Raw genomic sequence first — 23,491 nt, forward strand, 5'->3', positions numbered from 1 at the left:
ACTTCCTGCTGTTGAGGCTGTCTCACTTTGCGCCCCCGCGAGGCTTATGACGCGCACAATGCGCCCCCTGCGCAGCCAACGAGAGCTCCCGACATTTGCGTGAGCCCAGACCCGCACACCCTCCTCCCCTCCATCTCCACGGTTCCAAATTGCAGCCGTTAATGGTTTAAGGTGGTTCTGGTTAGTTATGTAAGAGGGTGCAATAGCACAACCCTCAGCTTCCACCAATGGAAACCTGGGCAGCGCTCAACTCCCACATGGATGTCTTCCTATAAAACATCATCTATAGGCTATAAATACGTCCTGAATCTCCCTTTTGGACATTTGGTTTAGGAGTTACTGACCTGCTCTGGATTCTGGAGACTTTGTGCTGATTGTTTTATGAGGTAAGGATTATTTTTCTTCTTCTCCAAAGCTGTTAGAGGATGAATGAATACAGATGATGAACCAAGATGGATAAGAGTCAGCTTGATCATGCAAGTTGGTGCTGATGAATTTTTTTGTGCAGCGTAGGTTCAGTTTGACACAAAGGTGAAGACAGTGAGCATCATCATCCAAAAAGAGATCAAATTAAACCCAATTATTTGATTACTGGCTGCTGTTTCTCAGGTGTTTTGAGTTGATTTTCCTAATTATTGGTGCTAGTAGCTGTCTCTTTTCTTAGTCAGAACATTTCAGCCTCCCCTTCTTTAGTTACTACTTCCCTAGATGACTTAAAATGCTGGTAATTTACCACCTACCCTCTCATGCAATCCTCCTATGTTACTCCTCACAACATCTACAAGGGCGCAACATAAGCATTAATGATGTATACACATTATCCGAAGCGTGTAGTTTCAGTTAAGTCTCATTAACATATGAAGACAAAATATAAAGAAGTTGACCTGCAAGCGAAAGGATTAAAGTTTCACAAGAACTAAAAATAAAATATGATTTTAAAAGTATATCATAATAAAAATGAGGAAAAAAGTACATTTTAGATGAAAAGATGTGAAGGAAGACAAAATTAAAAAAAAAAGATAATCACTGTATCACAAGAAAGACAGAATGAGGAGAAGGTAGTGATGAAGAATCAGCAGAAGGTCGCACCAAAGCCAGCCTGTTTTCAGCTGCTTTTTAAAGGAGACCACTGAGTCCACTGATCTCAGGCTCAGGGGGAGAGAGGTCCAGAGTCTGGGGGCCACAGCAGCAGATGATCTGTCACCTTTGACCTTTAGACTGGTGCTGCACAACCAGTAGAATTTGATCACTGGACCTCAGGGACCTGCTGGGGGTGTAGGGACTAAGAAGATCACCAATGTAAGATGGTGCTTGTCCATGTAAGGCCCTATAGACCAGAACCAGGATCTTGGAATGAACCCTGAAGTTGACTGGCAGCCAGTGAAGCTGGAGGAGAAGCGGGGTGATGTGGGTGTGTTTGGAGGACTTGGTCAGAAGCCGAGCACCGGCGTTCTGAACCACCTGTAGACGGTTCAGGGAGGTTCTGCTCAGACACGTGAAAAGAGAGTTACAGTAGTCTAAGCATGAGGAGATGAAGGTGCGGAGAACTGTCTCAAGTTCAGAGCGGGACAGAATGGGACTCAGCTTAGCAACGTTCCTGAGATGGAAGAAGGAGGAGCCAACAAGAGAACTGACATGAGAATCCAGGGTGAGAGCTGGGTCAAAGGTCACGCCAAGATTCCTGACAGAAGGTTTGGTGTGGGAAGCAAGCTGACCAAGAGAGTCTCTGACTTTGGGAACCAGCTTGTCTGGGGCACAGATGAGGATCTCAGTCTTATCTTCATTCAGCTGAAGAAAGCTCCCACCATCCAGGTTTTGATAGAGTCTAAGCAGGTGTGGAACAGCTGCAGCTTAGACATCTCATGGGGCTTAAAGGAGATGTACAGTTGGATGTCATCTGCATAAAGATGGTAGGAGAGTCCTTTGAAGGAGCTCAGGATGTGCTGAAGAGGAAGCAGATAGAGGAGGAAGAGCAGAGGCCCCAGCACAGAACCTTGTGGGACACCATGGGTAAGAGAGGTGGTGGAGGACCTAAACTTGGAGACGGCCACAGAAAAGGAGCGCTCAGAGAGATAAGAGGGGAACCACTCCAGAGCAGATCCTGATAGGCCGACCCAGTCTCTCAGCCTCTCCAGTAGCAGGTTAGACTCAGCTTATCAATGTTAAGCAATTTAATGACCAGATTATCTTTTTTTATGCATCATCAGTTCCGGATGGACAACAAGGCCTACGTGGTTCAGATGAATGACAAAAGAGTCCATGGCAAATCTGCCATCCAACCCAAACCCCTGAATGGGACTGGTGTGACTGGGAAGGGAATGCATGGGAATGGGATACACCACGTCAACGTGAACGGCAGCTTGTATCCAGCCAAAGTCAAGAGCCGCCGGCAGATGTGGGACGTGCAGCCCTCAGAGATGGCCAACAACACGCTCAACCCCATCAGGGCCATCGTGGATGGGATGAAGCTCACCCCAAACCCAGACAAACCCATGATCGCACTTTCTATCGGTGGGAACTTTCTGGTGTTTCATTTGTTCCCTTGTGTCCTGTGGTTCATCACAAGACTCTGTTTAGTGTTGATTCAGCAAACAGGACACATTTTCGTTTGTTACAATCTCTGAATACCACATCTGCTTTCCAGGAGATCCCACTGTCTTTGGAAACCTGCCTACAGATGATGCTGTTCTCCAGGCCATGAAAGATGCCATCGACTCCCAAAAATTCAACGGCTATGCTCCTTCTGTGGGTGAGTCGCTCTGATGAATAAAGGCGTTGACGTGCAGAAACGACAGTGCTGTCTTCAGCAGAACTTGCGTTCACTGACATTTTCCACCCTTTGGCGTCATGCATCTGTACTTTTTGCACCTTTAGGTTACTTACAGAGTCGACAGGCTGTGGCCAACTTTTACAGCTGCCCCGAGGCTCCGCTGCAGGCAGAGGTGCTGAGTCTGCTTCAGTCACACCTATAAACACTTCCTATATGGAGACGAAGCAGTTTGTGCCAGCAAACATTTTAACTGTACTAACTTATCAGTTTATTCTTACCAAATGACAGCTAAACGTTTCCCCACTCTGCTGTTCAGGATGTGATTCTGACCAGTGGCTGCAGTCAAGCAATTGAACTGGTGATCAATGTTTTCTGCAACCCCGGGGACAACATCCTGGTCCCCTGCCCAGGCTTCTCCTTATATAAAACTCTGGCTGTTTCCATGGGCATCAAGGTCAAGCTTTACAACTTACTGGTAGGTCAGAGGCTGGGCTCACGTCTTTGTGTCTCCCTCGAAACATCAATAGTTTTGTATTTGTTAAATATATTTGAAGGGAAATCACTTCCTGATTCTGAAATGTTATTTTTGTACTTCTGGTGAATAAATCAAGCGCACACACGTGGGTCATATCATGTCCTTTTTGAGTAACTAAAATAATAAAGTTTTAAACAGAAGGATTCTTCTTTCTGTGGGCTTAAATTTAAATGAAAACGCAGATCAAGTCCCATCCTGTTGCACGTCTTTGTTTCACAGCCGGAGAAGTCGTGGGAGATCGACCTGCAGCACATGGAGAGCCTCATCGACGAGAGGACGTCCTGTCTGATTGTTACCAACCCGTCCAACCCGTGTGGGTCTGTTTTCAAAAAGGAGCACCTGCAGAAGATCCTTAAAGGTCAGCTGCATTTCTGACCTTCTTTACTTCAATGAGAAAGAGTTTGAGATCTGGCAAAATAATCATTAAAGCTTTATTCTCCTCTAGTGGCCTCTAAACACTGTGTTCCCATCCTGGCAGATGAAATCTACAGCGACATGGTGAGTACGACACAAATCGCACCTCAGAACAGTTTGGCAGGAACGGTCTCGGCTGTGTGTCACACCAGCGAGGCGCACTTTCACCCACAGCGACAGCAGTGGCGGCGGTTCATTTGGTGGTGTTGGCTCTAGCTCTGGATGGAGGGATCACAACCTCAAAATCAGCATCCAGGAGGATTAGCGGCCATGAGTCCGATGAGCGGGAGCCAGAGAGGTTAGCGAGGGCAAGCAGGGAATGTGGACTGTGATAGAGCTTTATACCAAGGCTTTGCTCATCCTGCATCATCTTTTTGATGCTTTTAGTTGTTATGATCAAACAAAGTTTAGAAACCAGGTGGCAGTGAAACGGTTCATGCACGAGGGGTTAACTGTAAAAAAGGGTCATTCGACACTTTATTGTTAGCCTTGATAAAGTTGGAATAGCTGAAGGTCATGCAAACATTTGCAGAGACGTGCAAACACACGTTCACAAGCTCTGAAGTATTGCACGCTGTCAGTGAAATGAACAGTGCAGAAAAGGACGTCTAGGTTAGAACAGCAGTTTTCCACTTAAAAAGTGATTTGGTTCAGTTTAATATCACGCCTTAACTCTAAAGCTTTTACTGACCCAGCAGCACCTACAAACCCGTAATGCACGACCAGCCTCCATTTGGAAACCACTGATAACAGACCCTGACCCTGATGCTGTCACCATGGCAACCCACACAGGCCTATGTCTGGACAGAAAACATATCCAGTTGCTTTAAACAGACGCCCTGTCTAAGGAACACGTTTGACTTCAGGTGTTTTTGTAGGATTTTCTGATTCATGAGTCAGCAAAATATAAATAACTTTGCTTCAAAACTAAGAACACAATAGAAAGAGTTTCAAGGTATTGAACCCTGGAAACACATTTTTTAATGATTATTTCTGATTATAATCAGTAACTGAGTGTTTCATGCAGGCTGAACATGAAGATAGTCTCCTACACCTGTCTCCTGCAGTAGCTTCTGACAGAAAACAGACGGGGAAACTCTAGGATTAAAAAATCCTGACAGATCTACGTCACCCTGTCACTAATATTCATGGACTCACCCATCTGGACTCATGACGGGGAAGGCTGTTGTTGATTTAGCGTCCAGGAAACAGCAGAGAACGTCTCGGCTAGCAGAGGCTAACTATTAGCATTAGCAGTTTCACCACCACATGGCAGAAGCTGCTCCAGGCTTGTGTTAGTTGTGGAGATAAAACATCAACATCAGTGGTAGAGTCGTGTTGCTGTTAGCCAGTCAGGGGCGAGATGTCCAAATATCAGAGAGTTAGACTCAAAAACCTTCCGTCTGAGGCCCAGTCCCAGAACTCGCCCTGCGCTCTACGGCCTTCTGTTCACATTAAATCTATAACGTTCAGAGCATGAATGAATGTCATTAATCATCTCAAAATGAACTTCTTCGTTTTGAAAATTCATATTTTGAGAAAAGGCACTTGAGTTATTGTTCCACCTTCTTCTCAAAAGTCCCACGCAGCAATGGATTGTGGGTAATGATCCAAGTCTGCATCAAGGGTGCAAAAGAGGCTTGGTCAACCTCTGCACTGAGGATCGGGATACCATGCAACTGAAGGGTGCAAGTGTGAGTATTGGGATTGGGCTTGAAGCTCGGCTGTGTTCCGAGTCACTGCTAGCACCTGGAAATAGTGCACTGGTATACACCCTCCCACTCCCCCACCCCCAGAATGACTTACAGTTGTGGTCAGAGGTTTACATACACTTGTAAAAAATATAATATAATGGCTCTACTGAGTGTCCCGTTATTTCTAAAACTCTGATTTTTCTCTGATTGAGTGATTGGAACAGATACTTCTTTGGGGCGACGGTGGCACAGGAGTTAAGTGCTCGCCTCGCAATCGGAAGGTCGCAGGTTCGAGACCCGCTCAGTCTGTCGCTGTCGTTGTGTCCTTGGGCAAGACACTTAACCCACGTTGCCTGCTGGTGGTGGTCGGAGGGACCGGTGGCGCCAGTGCTCGGCAGCCTCGCCTCTGTCAGTGCGCCCCAGGGCAGCTGTGGCTACACTGTAGCTCATCCCCACCAGTGTGTGAATGTGTGTGTGAATGGGTGAATGACTGATTGTGTTGTAAAGCGCCTTGGGGGGTTCCAGGACTCTAGAAGGCGCTATATCAAATACAGGCCATTTACCATTTACCATTTACTTCTTTGTCACAAAAAACATTCATGAAGTTTGGTTCTTTAATGTCTTTATTATGGGTTAACAGAGAAAAGTGATCACATTTGCTGGGTCACAAATATACATACAGCAACATGATCTAGCAATTTTGGTGACTTAGAAACGTGTCAGTGAACTGAGCTTCATAGCATGGCCTCTTAACTTCTTGTGAGTGATTATGAGTGACTACAGCTGGTGACTTCTCTTAGGCCAGGTAAATAGGGCTCATTGGATACAAACGCCCACAAACGCTACAATGGGAAAGTCAAAGGAGCTCTGCATGGATCTGAAAAAGCGAATTATTGACTTGAACAAGTCAGGAAAGTCACTTGGGGCCATTTCAAAGCAGCTGCAGGTCCCAAGAGCAACAGTGCAAACAATTGTTTGTAAGTATAAGGTGCATGGCACTGTTTCATCACTGCCAAGATCAGGAAGAAAACGCAAGCTATCACCTGCTGCTGAGAGAAAATTGGTCAGGAGGGTAAAGAGTGAATCAAGAATCACCAAAAAGCAGATCTGCCAAGAATTAGAAGCTGCTGGAACACAGGTGTCATTGTCCACAGTCAAACGTGTTTTGCATCTCCATGGACTGAGAGGCTGCCGTGCAAGAAGGATGCCCTTGCTCCAAAAGCGGCACCTTAAGGCTCGACTGAAGTTTGCTGCTGATCACATGGACAAAGATAAGACCTTCTGGAGGAAAGTTCTGTGGTCAGACGAAACAAAAATCGAGCTTTTTGGCCACAATGCCCAGCAATATGTTTGGAGGAGAAAAGGTGAGGCCTTTAACCCCAAGAACACCATGCCTACAGTCAAGCATGGTGGTGGGAATATTATGCTGTGGGGCTGTTTTGCTGCCAATGGAACTGGTGCTTTACAGAGAGTAAATGGGATAATGAAGAAGGAGGATTACCTTCACATTCTTCAACATAACCTAAAATCATCAGCACGAAGGTTGGGTCTTGGGCGCAGTTGGGTGTTCCAACAGGACAATGACCCCAAACACACATCAAAAGTGGTAAAGGAATGGCTAAATCAGGCTAGAATAAGGGTTTTAGAATGGCCTTCCCAAAGTCCTGACTTAAACCCCATTGAAAACATGTGGACAGTGCTGAAGAAACAAGTCCATGTCAGAAAGCCATCAAATTTAACTGAACTTCACCAATTCTGTCAAGAGGAGTGGTCAAAGATTCAACCAGAAGCTTGCCAGAAGCTTGTGGATGGCTACCAAAAGCGCCTAATTGAAGTGAAAATGGCTAAGGGACATGTAACCAAATATTAGCACTGCTGTATGTATATTTGTGACCCAGCAAATGTGATCACTTTTCTCTGTTAACCCATAATAAAGACATTAAAGAACCAAACTTCATGAATGTTTTTTGTGACAAAGAAGTATCTGTTCCAATCACTCTATCAGAGAAAAATCAGAGTTTTAGAAATAACGGGACACTCAGTAGAGCCATTATATTATATTTTTTACAAGTGTATGTAAACCTCTGACCACAACTGTACAAGGCATTCATTCGTACTAGAAACCGCTACAAATGAAGCTAGGTCTAAAGACTAACTTAAAGATGCAATAAGAACTATTGATCTAGACCACTTTAAAAACAAAAATGTGACAAAGACGGAGGAGGAATAAATCTTTCAATCAACGCTTGTGTTTCAGCCCATTCTCAAACCGAGTCAAAAAGCTGTGAATCGATCTGCCCGGTCCAGAATAATGAAAGTCTGGCTTCTTTTTGGTGGAGGGTAGAAAGCTGTAGAGTCAGGGTTGCTGGGTGCATCTGCCTCCCCGCCCATCTCTCTCCAGAACCATTCCACCATCTCCCACCAGAACCATTCCACCATCTCCCACCAGAACCATTCCACCATCTCCCACCAGAACCATTCCACCATCTCCCACCAGAACCATTCCACCATCTCCCACCAGAACCATTCCACCATCTCCCACCAGAACATTCCACCATCTCCCACCAGAACCATTCCACCATCTCCCACCAGAAACATTCCACCATCTCCCACCAGAACCATTCCACCATCTCCCACCAGAACCATTCCACCATCTCCCACCAGAACCATTCCACCATCTCCCACCAGAACCATTCCACCATCTCCCACCAGAACCATTCCACCATCTCCCACCAGAACCATTCCACCATCTCCCACCAGAACCATTCCACCATCTCCCACCAGAACATTCCACCATCTCCCACCAGAACCATTCCACCATCTCCCACCAGAACATTCCACCATCTCCCACCAGAACCATTCCACCATCTCCCACCAGAACCATTCCACCATCTCCCACCAGAACATTCCACCATCTCCCACCAGAACCATTCCACCATCTCCCACCAGAACATTCCACCATCTCCCACCAGAACCATTCCACCATCTCCCACCAGAACCATTCCACCATCTCCCACCAGAAACATTCCACCATCTCCCACCAGAACCATTCCACCATCTCCCACCAGAACATTCCACCATCTCCCACCAGAACCATTCCACCATCTCCCACCAGAACCATTCCACCATCTCCCACCAGAACATTCCACCATCTCCCACCAGAACCATTCCACCATCTCCCACCAGAACATTCCACCATCTCCCACCAGAACATTCCACCATCTCCCACCAGAACCATTCCACCATCTCCCACCAGAACATTCCACCATCTCCCACCAGAACCATTCCACCATCTCCCACCAGAACCATTCCACCATCTCCCACCAGAACATTCCACCATCTCCCACCAGAAACATTCCACCATCTCCCACCAGAAACATTCCACCATCTCCCACCAGAACATTCCACCATCTCCCACCAGAACATTCCACCATCTCCCACCAGAACATTCCACCATCTCCCACCAGAACCATTCCACCATCTCCCACCAGAACCATTCCACCATCTCCCACCAGAACATTCCACCATCTCCCACCAGAACATTCCACCATCTCCCACCAGAACCATTCCACCATCTCCCACCAGAACCATTCCACCATCTCCCACCAGAACATTCCACCATCTCCCACCAGAACCATTCCACCATCTCCCACCAGAACATTCCACCATCTCCCACCAGAACATTCCACCATCTCCCACCAGAACATTCCACCATCTCCCACCAGAACCATTCCACCATCTCCCACCAGAACATTCCACCATCTCCCACCAGAACCATTCCACCATCTCCCACCAGAACCATTCCACCATCTCCCACCAGAAAATTCCACCATCTCCCACCAGAACCATTCCACCATCTCCCACCAGAAACATTCCACCATCTCCCACCAGAACCATTCCACCATCTCCCACCAGAACATTCCACCATCTCCCACCAGAACCATTCCACCATCTCCCACCAGAACCATTCCACCATCTCCCACCAGAACCATTCCACCATCTCCCACCAGAACATTCCACCATCTCCCACCAGAACATTCCACCATCTCCCACCAGAACATTCCACCATCTCCCACCAGAACCATTCCACCATCTCCCACCAGAACATTCCACCATCTCCCACCAGAACATTCCACCATCTCCCACCAGAACATTCCACCATCTCCCACCAGAACATTCCACCATCTCCCACCAGAACATTCCACCATCTCCCACCAGAACCATTCCACCATCTCCCACCAGAACCATTCCACCATCTCCCACCAGAACATTCCACCATCTCCCACCAGAACCATTCCACCATCTCCCACCAGAACATTCCACCATCTCCCACCAGAACATTCCACCATCTCCCACCAGAACATTCCACCATCTCCCACCAGAACATTCCACCATCTCCCACCAGAACATTCCACCATCTCCCACCAGAACCATTCCACCATCTCCCACCAGAACATTCCACCATCTCCCACCAGAACATTCCACCATCTCCCACCAGAACATTCCACCATCTCCCACCAGAACATTCCACCATCTCCCACCAGAACATTCCACCATCTCCCACCAGAACCATTCCACCATCTCCCAGTAAATAGGAACAGACCAGAATGACTTTGCACTTTTCTGACTACATGTGTTTGTAGTTAATGTGGTTGTATTGCAGCAGAAACGGGGTGGAGAGGGTGTGTGTGTGTGTGTGTGTGTGTGTGTGTGTGTGTGTGTGTGTGTGTGTGTGTGTGTGTGTGTGTGTGTGTGTGTGTGTGTTTTCCTGTTAAACTGATTTTTATTCTCACACAGATTTTTATAACACTTAAAACCAAATATGGACTCAGATGAAACCGTTTACGGATGATAAAATGACTGAGTGGCTGATTTAAATGTAATCTGCTGATTGGACGACATCGCTCGTCCCAGCTCGGCCAATAGGACGTGGGGCTGTGTCTCACCACACGTCAGCACAGCTTTAATGGGAAACAGACTTCTGCGGTAACTCCGAGCCCTCACGCAACATATTTCCCTTTCTCCTTTTCTTCTGCAGCTTGCACGTTAAGCAGAATTACAAAAGGTCTGAATGCGATTCACACAGCTGTTTATATTTTACAGAAAGATTTAGTCATGTTTGATGTTTGTGTTACAGTTATCCAAAGTTATTACTGAAGTTATTTACATAATAAACACACTTTCTTGTTTTGTGTTGTTGACGCTGGTGCAGAAATGCACTAAAATAAAATGAACTGGACATTTTCAGTGAGACTTTAACTGTTTTGTTATTTTTAGGCGACTTGTTTTGTTTTTCTGTTTTAACCTCAGCTGTTTGATTTCCAGCGATTAGGACACTTAAACTATAACCCTGGTTAGATTCAAAACCCAATCAGTCCGAGCACGATTATTTAAAATTTCCATTATTTTATGAATTTAAGTTGGAGCCGCTATGTCAGTAAAATAAACCGTGAATGATTTAATTAAAGCTAAAAAACAGAGCAACATTTTTTATCTGGACCTCGTTAAATAAACGTCCTCCCATCTGGCAGACGCGATAGATCGCTGTACACAAAAACTACCAGACACAAGAACAGTTTCTCTCCTGAATCTGTAGATTCTTCTACCGTCCTTTTATTTTAGTTTTTAATACTTATTCAGTATGCTTATGGATATGTGTGTGTGTGTGTGTGTGTGTGTGCGTGTGTGTGGGTATGTATATATGTGTGTGTGTAAATGAACATGTGTGTGGGTTAACATGTTCTTATGTGTTTTTAGGTATTTTTATTCTCATTTATTGTGGTTGTCTGTTTTAGAGAGCGAACATCTACCGGAGACATATTCCTTGTAAATGTAATTTTACTTGGCCAATAAATCTGAAATCTGAGTTTCATCCTCCTCCTGCCGCCATCCTCAGGTCTTCCCAGGATGCAACAGTTCCTCTCTGGCCTCTCTCAGCAGCGATGTTCCCATCCTGTCTTGTGGCGGTTTGGCTAAACGTTGGCTGGTTCCCGGCTGGAGGATGGGATGGATCCTTATCCACGACAGGAACAACATATTTGGGTCTGAGGTAAAACAGATGTTCCTAATTAAAGAGTTTTAGTTTGTTTTCAGCTTTTTAATAAAGAATACGTTTGCAAAGAGTCACCTTTTCTAACAAGGATCCTATCCTATGGGGTCCCATTTGTAAAGTCAAACAGTCATAATCTAACAGCAATATTTTTGGTTATTTAGCATATTATAAGAGAAAAAATTGGGAGTTCACTTTTTCAAAGTCATATTTTCACCATGTTATTCATACATTTATAAATGTTAAAGTTTCCAAATAAATATTTAGTTAGCAAGCTAAATATTTAATTTGTAGTTAAACATTTATTTTGAAAACTAAATATTTAGGTCTGATCTAAATATTTAGTTTGTAAAATAAGTATTTAATTCACTAACTAAATATTTAATTTACTAATTAAATATTTATTTTGGAACTAAATATTTAATTTGTAAATTAAATATTTATTTTACGAAATTTTTTTTAGATCCCAACTAAATATTTATTTTGGAACTAAACATTTAGTTTGCAAAATCAGTATTTGAGAAATAAATATTTAAGTCTGACCCAAAAATATAAATTATAGTGTGGAGCTAAATAACATCATGGAAAATAAATATTTAGCTGGTACTTAAACATTTAGCTAATATGCAAATTCGCTTTCCAATAAGTGGAAGCTGGTTACCAAAATAAAAGCTGGATCTCGCTAACCTCTTTATAAACTCTTGCTCCGAACTAGAACTTGTTTTATCTCCGGTTCTATTCTTCTTCAGCCAACACGTCGGACATGTTCAGAAGAATAACCCCCACCCCCCCACCCCCCCACCCCCCAATCAGGGGCCTCTACAGTTTCATGCCCCAAACATCTACAGCTGTCCACGTTCTCCAAACACAACTAAAACCACAACCAAACAGCCCAGATGGAAACAAGGCCAGTTTAAAAAGTAATAAATTAAGATACGACGATATTTAAACTTTATTTTAGAAGAGCATCTGACCTTCTCTGGTGTCTGCTGGAAAAAAATAACCTGGAACAGATCTAGTCGAGGACCCCTGGAATAAATAAAACAATTGACTAAATTTCCTAAATGGAATTTGAACTCACAACCTCCATCAGGGCAGCTCTTCTAAAATAAAGTTCAAGTATTATTTTATCTTAATGCATCAAAAACCAAACATTGCTTTGTTTACAGTCTAAACTGGTTTGACTGGTTTGACTGTAGCTGTGCTCGGGGAACGCAAACCATCACTGACACTTGGGACAGGAAACTCCAAAGGCCCCCGATGGGGAGGCGCCAGGGCCCAAAGAAAACAGGCCTGGGGCCTAAAGGGTTAATGAATGGCAACGCACTGACTGTAAAAGAAAAGAAATGGTAGGAAAACTGGTGTTGAGTTCTATTTATAGTCAAATACACAATAAAATACGTTCTAAAAAGACGTCCAGGTGTTTCAGCTGATGTTGATGTTAACGGTAGTAATTATAATTACATTATAGATTAGAGTATTAGATCCTGATGGAGAAATATATGGAAGCCCATTTCCACCAGTTTGATGAACAAAATTAAATCGTAGTTATTAGAAATAAAGAATATTTTCTTCATTTTTTCATACGGTGACAGAAATGTTTGTGATAGCTTCTTATAATGGTGCGATATTGTCGTTATTATTATATTATTCTTTATTCTTGTGAAGATGTGTTGCTCTGACTCCCCACCGTTCAGATTCGACAGGGTCTGGTGAAGCTGAGTCAGCGTATTCTGGGAGCCTGCACCGTTGTCCAGGGAGCTCTGGAGAGCATCCTGAACAACACACCTGAGCGCTTCTACAGGGACACCATCAGCTTCCTGCAGGTACAGAAAACTCCTTCAGTGTGACTTTTCACCAGTGTGCAGTAGAAAATCAGACGTTTGTTTAAATAGCTGAACAGACCTTGAGCTGGGACGGTTGTTTGTTTTTGTGTTCTGAGAAGAACGGAGAACATGCACAGGACGTTCCCACCTCTTACCCAACAACACATCCGATTAGATAACACCGAACAGCTGAGGCCAAATTTTACTGTAACGTCGACGTCCTGATGCAGGAGCTCAGATGCTTTAAAACTCTTTGTGACCTTGAAGCTTCAGTGATGATGCGTAACTCGGCATCAGAGCTGGACTTTAGTGAAGAAGGCTGAATTACAGAGACGCATCAGCCGCTGCTCCCCTCTGTTTGAACAACTTCTAGCAGTGATGCTGTTTCTGCTCACCTTTACCATCAACCCCTCTGGCTTTCCTGGCTGCAAACGTAAATCATTAAACATGCAACAAGATGCCCATGTGATGCAAAACATTTCATTCGTAACCATTACTTATACACAGCATAAAGATATTTTACAGACTGTTTCAACCTTTTTTACCTCTGCTGCATGCACCATCAGACTAATGGATGTTTTATTTTTTCCTTCTTCAGTCAAACTCGGAGATTTGTTTTAACGAGTTGTCTACGGTCCCCGGCCTGAACCCCGTCATGCCTTCAGGAGCCATGTACCTCATGGTTAGTCACGATTTTAGCATCATGGTGATGATTAAGTTTAACCCTCCCACTGTCTTCATGGGTGACCCCGCCCAGTTGACCACTGAGCAGGATTGAAGGTTTATCAACCACCAATCCTGCTCAGTGGTCAACTCTCCTGGCGGGGTCACCCATGAAGACAGTGGGAGGGTTAGGAAACTGTCCACTAGTTTACTTGCGCTGTACAACTTCCAGTTCCTCTTCCTACTGAATTTTCTAAATAAAATCACATTGAAGTGTTTAAAAACTTGGTTTTAATCATTTAATCTTTCTGATGAGAGGAACTTTGCATTATTTCAGGTCGGGATTGAAATGGAACGTTTTCCCGACTTTAAGGATGACGTGGACTTCACTGAGCGGCTGGTGACCGAGCAGTCGGTCTTCTGTCTGCCGGCTTCGGTGAGTCATCCTTCGTTCATCTCTCATCATTTGCCCTCTAAAGATACTTGTCTGAAAATTTTAAATGTTTTTTAGCACAAAATAACGCACATCACCATTTCACTCTGTAGATAGCTCCATGAATGGCCTCTGTTCAGAGAAATGGAGTTTGCATCCTTGAGGGCTGATGATACAGATTACAGATAATCTGAGTGCAGCTGAGGCCAAAACATGTCGCTACATTCTTAAATTAACTCTAATCTTCAGTTTCCCAATTCTCCACGTTTTTAAAAAATGTGCATGAGAGAGAATGCTCAGTTATCCTCGTTCACGCTCTGTTTACAAGTAGCTGCCAGCCTCGCAGCACTTATTCGAGCAGTAGAAGAAGAAGAAGAAAATATCATTTCTATAGCGCCTCTCAAGATAAAAACCATGAGGCGCTTCACAAAAACAAAACATATAAAAATATAAAAATGCATTTAGAAAATGTTTAAAAATATATTAAAATGAGCAAAAAAATAGACAATTGTAATTAAAAAATGTAAAGAAAGAGAGAGAGAGTGAACAGGAAAGAGGGAAACCAGTGGATCCTGAGGAAGGTGGAATAGGTGGGGAGAGCAGAATAAAGAGAGAGAGGTGAAGAAGGTCATACAAAAGCCAGCTTGAACAGGTGAGTCTTCAGCTGCTTTTTAAAGGAGACCACTGAGTCCACTGATCTCAGGCTCAGGGGGAGAGAGGTCCAGAGTCTGGGGGCCACAGCAGCAGATGATCTGTCACCTTTGACCTTTAGCCTGGTGCTGCACAACCAGTAGGCTTTGATCACTGGACCTCAGGGACCTGCTGGGGGTGTAGGGACTAAGAAGATCACCAATGTAAGATGGTGCTTGTCCATGTAAGGCCCTATAGACCAGAACCAGGATCTTGAAATGAACCCTGAAGTTGACTGGCAGCCAGTGAAGCTGGAGGAGAAGCGGGGTGATGTGGGTGTGTTTGGAGGACTTGGTCAGAAGCCGAGCACAGGCGTTCTGAACCACCTGTAGACGGTTCAGGGAGGTTCTGCTCAGACACGTGAAAAGAGAGTTACAGTAGTCTAAGCGTGAGGAGATGAAGGTGTGGAGAACTGTCTCAAGTTCAGAGCGGGACAGAATGGGACTCAGCTTAGCAACGTTCCTGAAATGGAAGAAGGAAGAGCCAACAAGAGAACTGACATGAGAATCCAGGGTGAGAGCTGGGTCAAAGGTCACGCCAAGATTCCTGACAGAAGGTTTGGTGTGGGAAACAAGCTGACCAAGAGAGTCTCTGACTTTGGGAACCAGCTTGTCTGGGGCACAGATGAGGATCTCAGTCTTATCTTCATTCAGCTGAAGAAAGCTCCCACCATCCAGGTTCTGATGGAGTCTAAGCAGGTGTGTAACAGCTGCAGCTTAGACATCTCATGGGGCTTAAAGGAGACGTGCAGGAAAGAGCACGTACGACGACGGCCTTGTGTGAAAGCTTCACCGTAATGATTGACAGTTTTGCGGACCAATGGTTCAGATGATCCACCCAGAAGAAAAAGGTCCCTGCTAAACCTATAATTCAAGCAATTACATTCCTCCCAAAATAAGTGTGCTATGCTATGAAAGGTTCTTAAAAACCCAAAAACACAATTAAATTGGAGACTGGAGCTGTCTTTTGATGGCAACTAGGCTTAGACTAGCCGTTAGCTCATCAGTCCTGAAAGGACCCTATTATTGGTCTAGGGAAGCCGTCTACAACAGGTACGAGTTTATGGCACTTCCAGCTCAAACCGAGTAAACGATCTTGTCCTTTCTGTCGACCAACAGGCGTTTGAGTATCCCAACTTCTTCCGCATTGTGGTGACGGTTCCGGAAGAGATGATGGTGGAGGCCTGCATTCGAATCAGGGAGTTCTGCCAGCATTACCACCGACCCCCCAGCAGCGACTGTAATGACCTAGACCAGTGATGCGGCGGAGCTGGGACCAGTGTGACTGACCATCACACCCACAGATTTGTTGCTACAGTCATCGTCGCCGCAGCAAAGAGCTTAGGAGCTGTTTTCCAGGAGATGTAATTTTTGATGATGAATATCTTCGTATTTATTTTTTTACAGGCAACGTCTATTAACCTCCTCTTGTTATATATATTTATACAATTTGTGTAACTCTTGCATGCTTCTTTGATATTAATTGCAGAGAAATAAGTATTAATCAGAATTTTTTTATCGCATTCAGAGAAATATATCTGACTGGTTTGATAAGAAACACACATATGCTGATACTTTTGCATGTTTTGGACTGCAGGGAAATGTTCTTCATCTAAAGATTACCTGTATATCATGTTAATTATATTAAACTACATATGCATTTTTATTTTATAGTTGTCTTTTTTCATACAAAACACCTTGGTCAGTAATTTTGTCAATAGTTATCTTATAAAACACTTTGACACACACGAGTGGAGTTCAATGGCTGTTGCAAAATGTGCAAAAAGCACGAGGATGTCGAGCAGCCATGACGGTGCGGCTGCAGCGGACTCTTCCTTGTGCTAAAGGACCTTCGAAGACCCACAATCCATACAAAGTCATGCCTCGTAGTAAAAGTTACGTGCAACATAGAAATAATGGACCAAACTACATTTTTTGATAGCTAAAAAAAATCTAATCTATCTAAAAAAAGACAATTGAATAAAGCCAAGTTCAGTGATGAACTAAAAATAACTACATTTGAATCTAATCTGGTCTGAACCAGTTCTGGTGCAGAGTGAACTTGCATGACGCACATTTTACCTAACAGGCTTTAGTTGAACTTGATGACAACCTCATATAAACACAAAGATTTCAGTTGGTCTGTGTTGAATTTTTAATCCAAACCAACCTGGAATTTCCTGGAATGGTTTAACACGGTGGTGGTGGTGTGATGGTCTGGGGCTGCTATGCTTGCTGTAAGTAATGGAAGTGGGACAAAATCCTGAGGAAGAATGTCTGACCTTTGACCTTAAACTGGTCATTCACGCTGGAAAACTCTCAAAAGATCCAGAAATAAACCAATCATGCAAAAATGATTGTAATTATTAGGATTGGGTCCAGGTTTAGATTTTTGCTTTACTGCAGGATCAGCTGGAGAAACTAAAACAACTGAAAGACTATTTCGAAGATCAGAAATGGTCTTTCAGAAAACTCTGGATGATCTGGCGAATGACATCAGTGGCCTTTTAAGACCTGCTGATGTCACCTCAAACAACATCCTGAGCTGCATTGGTGAGTAGAACAGTTGTGAATCTATCCCTGAAGGACGCATTCATGACCTCTGCTGTCACTATCTCTCTCTTCGGATACCCTTGATGAAAGTATTTCTTATCTGCACATCCACTCCAAAAGAAAGGGAGCATGTGTGCTTGCCAAACCTTCTCCCAGACATCAGAAGCAGAGATGAACACGTGGACAGTTTCTTGTTATCCTCACAGGGAGTCTTGCTTTAACAGGTGATGAGGAACAAGGCTCCTCCAGATGGTCTGCTGATGCTACCAGTGTGTGCTCACTGTTCTCTGTGAAACGGCATCTCATGAACTAAATGCATCCTGCATGCATCAAACATGTTTCGGGCTTGTTGAGTTTCACTCTGGCCGTTTTCATTAACACTTTGCCAAACTGATGCCACTGAGACCCTGGATGTTTATTCTTTTTATTCATTAATTCATTCAAGTTTATTTATAAAGCGCCAAATCACGACAAGAGTCGCCTCAAGACGCTTCACGCAGTAAACTCTCCAGTGCAGGTCAGGCCATTAAGCCAATCAGTAAAAAAGTTTCCTATATAAGGAACCCAGCAGGTTGCATCAAGTCACTGACTAGTGTCAGAGTCTTTACAGCAATCCTCATACTAAGCAAGCATGTAGCGACAGTGGAGAGGAAAACTCCCTTTTAACAGGAAGAAACCTCCAGAGAATCCTGGCTCAGTATAAGCAGCCATCCTCCACGACTCACTGGGGATGGAGAAGACAGAGCGCACACACACACACACACACACACACACACACACACACACTAGTAGTAGCAAAAAAGGTAAAACGTTATTATCAGGAGAGGGAGAATGCTAAGTGGTTAGCAGCAGTGTGCTAGCCGGTGGCCCCCTCCATGAGGCCACCACAGCTCAGCTGGGTTATTATTTATAAAAAGCTTTAAAAAAACATAAATGATAAAAGAAATGGCTGCAATATTGCTGCATAATGAAATAAAGAGCAGCAGCAGACAACATCACCCTCTAAAGGTAGACTGATGCCACAACAACCCGTTATTTATGCAAGGTCATCTTGTTTCGTGTGTGTGTGTGTGTGTGTGTGTGTGTGTGTGTGTTCGTTCTCTGCCAATATGAGAGAAAAAAAGTGACCTTTGGAACTTCCCTCTACCCACTTGGTGTCTACTCATAAATACTCCATGCTGATGAAGTACTCTGAACATTGCCCAATAAATAACTTCCTGAGAGATAAAGCAGACAAAGGAAATGAACATGCATACGTTTGAAAGCCGAGTCGGAGGTGAACAGAAACACGAGAGATGAAGTGAAATCAGGAAGGACGCTGGACAGCAGAAGCAGAGAAGGAAAAAGAAGAAGGCTAAAGCTGTCACAGTTTGTGCTGCACACTTTCTGTTTCCTGTTGTGGCTCAAAGTACTCGATGGAGTACTCGTGCCCGCCGGCGGTCAGGCACGTACAGCTGAACGATGGCACGCGTATGCCGCTCCTGGGCCTCGGGACGTGGAAGGTAAACGCACTCAGACATCTGCACCTTACCTTCACGGATATCTGCAAACCCAAACTTGAACTTTAAGAGGAACTTTGATCCAAGTACAGCAACTACAGCAAAAAACTGAGTACACAAATCAAATACTTCTGCAAAGACCATAAAATATATATTGTTCCAAACTAGAACCCTGTCAGTTTTCCAGTCTTTCTGTTTGTCTAGATGAAACGATGACCTCCCTTCACATTTAAACTCTTTACCTTCTAAAGCAAGGTGTTGCTGGTGAGACTTCTGAGGGTTATTTAAAAGATAGAAGAACCTACTGACATTAAGATCCGGTGCAAAAACCACAGATATTTAATTAAAAGTTCATTAAGTTGATTAAATGCATCACCAAAGCTTTTTTCTGCTTCTCAGCAAAGCGAGACGTTAGAAAATGACACAAAACTTGATAATGACCCTGAATCACTGTCGCATTTCCCCTTAAACTCCTGACTTGACAGCCATTGTGAGACAAAATAATCTCATTTTTCTTCTAATGGGACCCAGTTTTACAAGCTGAAGGAGCCCGCTAAGAAGCTTTTTTATTATTATTATTATTTACTTTGGCTTTGTAGCTTTAGCTTAAAAACCAGCAGCTGTGACCTCTGAACCTGAGAAACCCAGATGAATGTGCACACGTTAAACCTTCCTGCTGTGCATCCTGGTGACACCAGTTATTCAGCTTCAAGCTGTAATTTAGCATGTTCAATATGAAAAGAAGCATGATCATGCAAATTAGGTGCAAATCATCCTCAGACCCCAGAGACGTCACTGAATGCTGTAAAAATCCTTCTGGAGCCTCGATGGAGCCCGTGGCAGATTTTTACTCGATTGTGGAACAAAGATCTGAGGCTCTGGAGCGGATAAGCCCTGAACTTGTTCGTGTTGAATCAATAAAATAACAGACGTGTGGAAAAATGACAGAAAAAGCAGAAATCTGTTACCAAACGCTCCCCGCTCACTGTTACTCTGCACTTTTTGCCTCAGTCTTCTCGTTTGCAGCGGACTTCAGTCCAGGGAGCGGTGGAAACCGCCATCGCAGCAGGATACCGTCACATCGACACAGCCTTCTCCTACAAGAACGAGGTGGACATTGGGAAAGCTCTGCGCTCCAAAATGGATCAGGGCATCATCCGGCGAGAAGACGTGTTTATCGTCAGCAAGGTGGGGAAACACTTCAGACGTTTTGGGTTAGCGTTTGTGTGAATTATCTAGATTTGTGCTGCCAGATGTGCTTTTCTTCACAGCTGTGGTGTACCCATCATGCCCCAGAGGACATCCCTCTGTGTCTCAACACGTCCCTGAAGGATCTCCAGCTGGACTACCTAGATCTTTATCTTGTGCATTTCCCTGTCGGCCTTCAGGTTCAGCATCCACTTCTTCTGTTAATCTTCACACGTCTAAATGAGATGTGCAAAACCTTTAAATACGTTCTTGTGACTGGAACCGACGGGACAGTTTTCTTTCTTTCATAGAAAACATTTTCTGTCAGTTTTCATCTGTCGTTTTAAACAAATTTGCCAGAAAATTCTATTTAACATAAATCCGAGAATCAGAGGCTGAATTAGGCGTCTTATACAGGAAACTGTTGCAGTGCAGAGCTGCACACGACAACGATTCATTATGATCTATTTGTTCAATAAGAGCTTGAGCAGCGGTCTGTCGTCTTTGAGGAAATGCTGAAATGTGCAGGAGGTGATGATATAAACTGATGTTGATTAAAATGCCGAACTTTGGAAGAAAAGTGTTCCTTTTCATCTTTTCTGCAGAAAACAGGAGACGAACTTTTCCCGAAGAAGGATGGGAAGATCCTGACCTCTGATGTGGACTATGTGGATGTGTGGAGGGTGAGAAAACAGCCAGTTTCATGACTCAAGTGATTAAAATGATGTTTTTTATATTTGTAGTAAACATAGATTGAAGATATTAATGAAAATTGTTGAAATAAACATTTTATATTTTTCTTATAGCAGAATGCCTTCAAATGATGTCAAATTTAGTAAAAGAAATCTAATCAAATTCATTTAAATACATCACATTTGCAGAAATACACATTTAACAAAACCTTTCATCAAAAGCATGATTGCAGTTTCTTGATTAGATTATTTTAACTTTTCTATAAATGACAAACTGAAGCTCGTCCATCTGGAAAAGGAAAAGTGAAGTTTTTCAGTTGTAATGTTTTCTGTCTGCAGGGGATGGAGGCCCTGCGGTCCTCGGGGAAGGTCAAGAGCATCGGCGTCTCAAACTTCAGCATCCTGCAGCTGGAGAGGCTTCTGGCTCTCTGCAGAGTTCCCCCTGCAGTTAATCAGGTGATTCACGTGTCCATCGCGTCTAAGTTGGAATCTAAAACTGCAGCACTGCCCCCCCCCCAAAAATGTGATTACGTCAAGAAGCTTTTCTAGGTCCCCGTCTGTTTCTTCCTACCAGGTGGAGCTCCACCCCTACATGGTTCAGACAGAGATGATAGAATTCTGTAGATCCAAAAACATCGTCCTGACGGCCTACAGCCCCTTCGGTTCGCCTGAAAGACCCCCTGATCTGTAAGATGGAGCATTTGTGAAAGCAACCTCCTCCTGAGGGTTATATATTTGTGTTGACTGCACAACAGCTTCAGCCATGATGTCATCCGTTAACTGTGTTTGATTTCAATCGTCGTTTGTTGTTCACCTCATCTATGCACATGTTGTCTTTTTGCATCATTGCAACTGACAACACTTCAGGTTAAGAGGTGACACAGATCCCTACAAGCTCCTGGCGGACCCTGTGGTTGCAGGTGTGGCGAGAAAACACGGGAAAAGTCCTGCGCAGGTCAGTGAGTTTCAGCTCCGAGCAGCTTGTGTGCATGGCCTCTCGTTTTAGAACGGTCGGCTGCTTTTCACCAGGTGCTGCTGAGGTACCATGTGCAGCAGGGCATTGCAGTCATTCCCAAAAGTGACAAGCCTCATCACATCCTTGAAAACACAAAGGTATGAAGCTCTCCATAATTACAGTGGACGGAAAATCCACTCCTAGAGTCCTACAGCTCACGTTTTTGTCCAGATCTTTGACTTCAGCCTCAGCGATGAGGACATGAACACCCTGAGGAGTCTGGATCGAAGGTGGAAAGCCTGCGTCATCGACGAGTACGTTAAGAGGTGATGAGTCTCTCACGTGGAGAAGCTGCTGCTTTTAAAACCATGATTGTGATTCTGTTTTCCAGAATCAAGACTCATCCGTACTACCCTTTTGAGTGAGATGTGAAAACCTCCATCACGGTTGACTGAAGCTGATCGTAGGAACAACCCAAGACGTCATTTAAAACAGTTTCTTAAGAACAGAGCAAACATCCCTTCCTCTGATGTGTAGCAGACATCAAACACGTGCATTTGTGCAAAAATAAACCCAAGATTTGGCTCAGGAACCAACGACCTGATGCAGCACAACTCTGCAGCTTTCACACGTTTTTAAAAACCTCACAGTTCTTCCACGTCCCATTTTAGCAGTTTTGTTTTGTTCTAAAATAATTCACTCTAGAGCCCTGCACTGGAGCCCGAGGGCCGGGGGTCAGCCCGGGCCGACGGCTGTGTAATTACCTCGGACCCGGGCCGGGCCGGGCCGGGCGCCTTTATTTTTAATCTAATTCATTAAAAAAAAACTGAAACACTTGATCGCAGCAGCACCTGCCTGCTTCTCACGCACCGTTAGCTCAGTTAAGGTGTGTGTGGTTTATAAACGCGCCGATATAAACAAATTCTCAAACTGCTGATTGAAACATGTGGCCCTGTTCTAACACGCCGTTTTATGTCCACTTTGATGTCAGAAACATTCGTTTATCCTCATGAAAACGGCAGCGTTCTATTTTTCTGTGAATAAATGCGCTCTGCAGGTAAAAAATACAGCATCCATTGCTGTTTTTTTTACCTGCAGAGCGCGTTTTCAGAGCGGCAGATTAAATTTACAAACGCTATAATAATTGGGGGCGTTTATTTAATCTGCCGCTCTGAAAATGCGCTCTGTTAGAAAAAGAAGCTGCATTGATGCTGTTTTTCTTTTCTTTCTTTTTTTTACTGCAGAACGCTTCTCACTGATGATCCTGTCACGCTAAAACATTATGAAAGGTTAAAAAAAAAAGTCGGGCTCGGGTCGGGCCAGAGAATCCTGAAAACCTTTTCGGATTGGGTCGGGCTGGGGCTCCACCCCCTCGGGCCCGTGCAGGGCTCTACTTCACTCACTTAAAAATGTTCCCAGCAAGACACATCCCATGATATTTGAACGCTACACTCCATTTGAAGTGAACACATGAATTTCTTTAGCCTTTTGGTGAAAAATGTTTGATTTGAGCCTTCGGTAACAAAACAAG

General features: G+C 44.1%; 2 protein-coding genes across 3 annotated transcripts; both read left to right on the forward strand.

Annotated features, from left to right (window-relative positions):
- The first annotated feature begins 249 nt into the window (after positions 1-249).
- Positions 250-16,739, forward strand: tat (tyrosine aminotransferase). The gene is made up of 12 exons (XM_015965365.3): positions 250-386; positions 2,208-2,511; positions 2,645-2,749; positions 2,875-2,942; positions 3,087-3,245; positions 3,525-3,663; positions 3,751-3,803; positions 11,310-11,462; positions 13,160-13,288; positions 13,887-13,970; positions 14,289-14,387; positions 16,193-16,739. Exons 2-12 carry the CDS (start codon positions 2,214-2,216, stop codon positions 16,331-16,333), a joined length of 1,428 nt encoding a protein of 475 aa, XP_015820851.1. The 5' UTR covers positions 250-386; positions 2,208-2,213; the 3' UTR covers positions 16,334-16,739.
- Positions 16,740-18,869: 2,130 nt separating this feature from the next.
- Positions 18,870-22,574, forward strand: zgc:56622 (aldo-keto reductase family 1 member B1). Of its 2 annotated transcripts, none has more exons than XM_015965368.3 (10): positions 18,870-19,128; positions 20,137-20,313; positions 20,397-20,513; positions 20,919-20,996; positions 21,345-21,461; positions 21,580-21,692; positions 21,873-21,960; positions 22,035-22,118; positions 22,192-22,274; positions 22,352-22,574. In XM_015965368.3, exons 1-10 carry the CDS (start codon positions 19,042-19,044, stop codon positions 22,383-22,385), a joined length of 978 nt encoding a protein of 325 aa, XP_015820854.1. In that variant the 5' UTR covers positions 18,870-19,041; the 3' UTR covers positions 22,386-22,574. The 2 variants fall into 2 exon arrangements, with proteins under 2 accessions (XP_015820854.1, XP_015820855.1); XM_015965369.3 differs by having other exon boundaries at positions 20,152-20,313.
- Positions 22,575-23,491: the final 917 nt, after the last annotated feature.

This window comes from Nothobranchius furzeri, chromosome 4, assembly GCF_043380555.1.
Source record: "Nothobranchius furzeri strain GRZ-AD chromosome 4, NfurGRZ-RIMD1, whole genome shotgun sequence".
Lineage (NCBI taxonomy): Eukaryota > Metazoa > Chordata > Actinopteri > Cyprinodontiformes > Nothobranchiidae > Nothobranchius > Nothobranchius furzeri.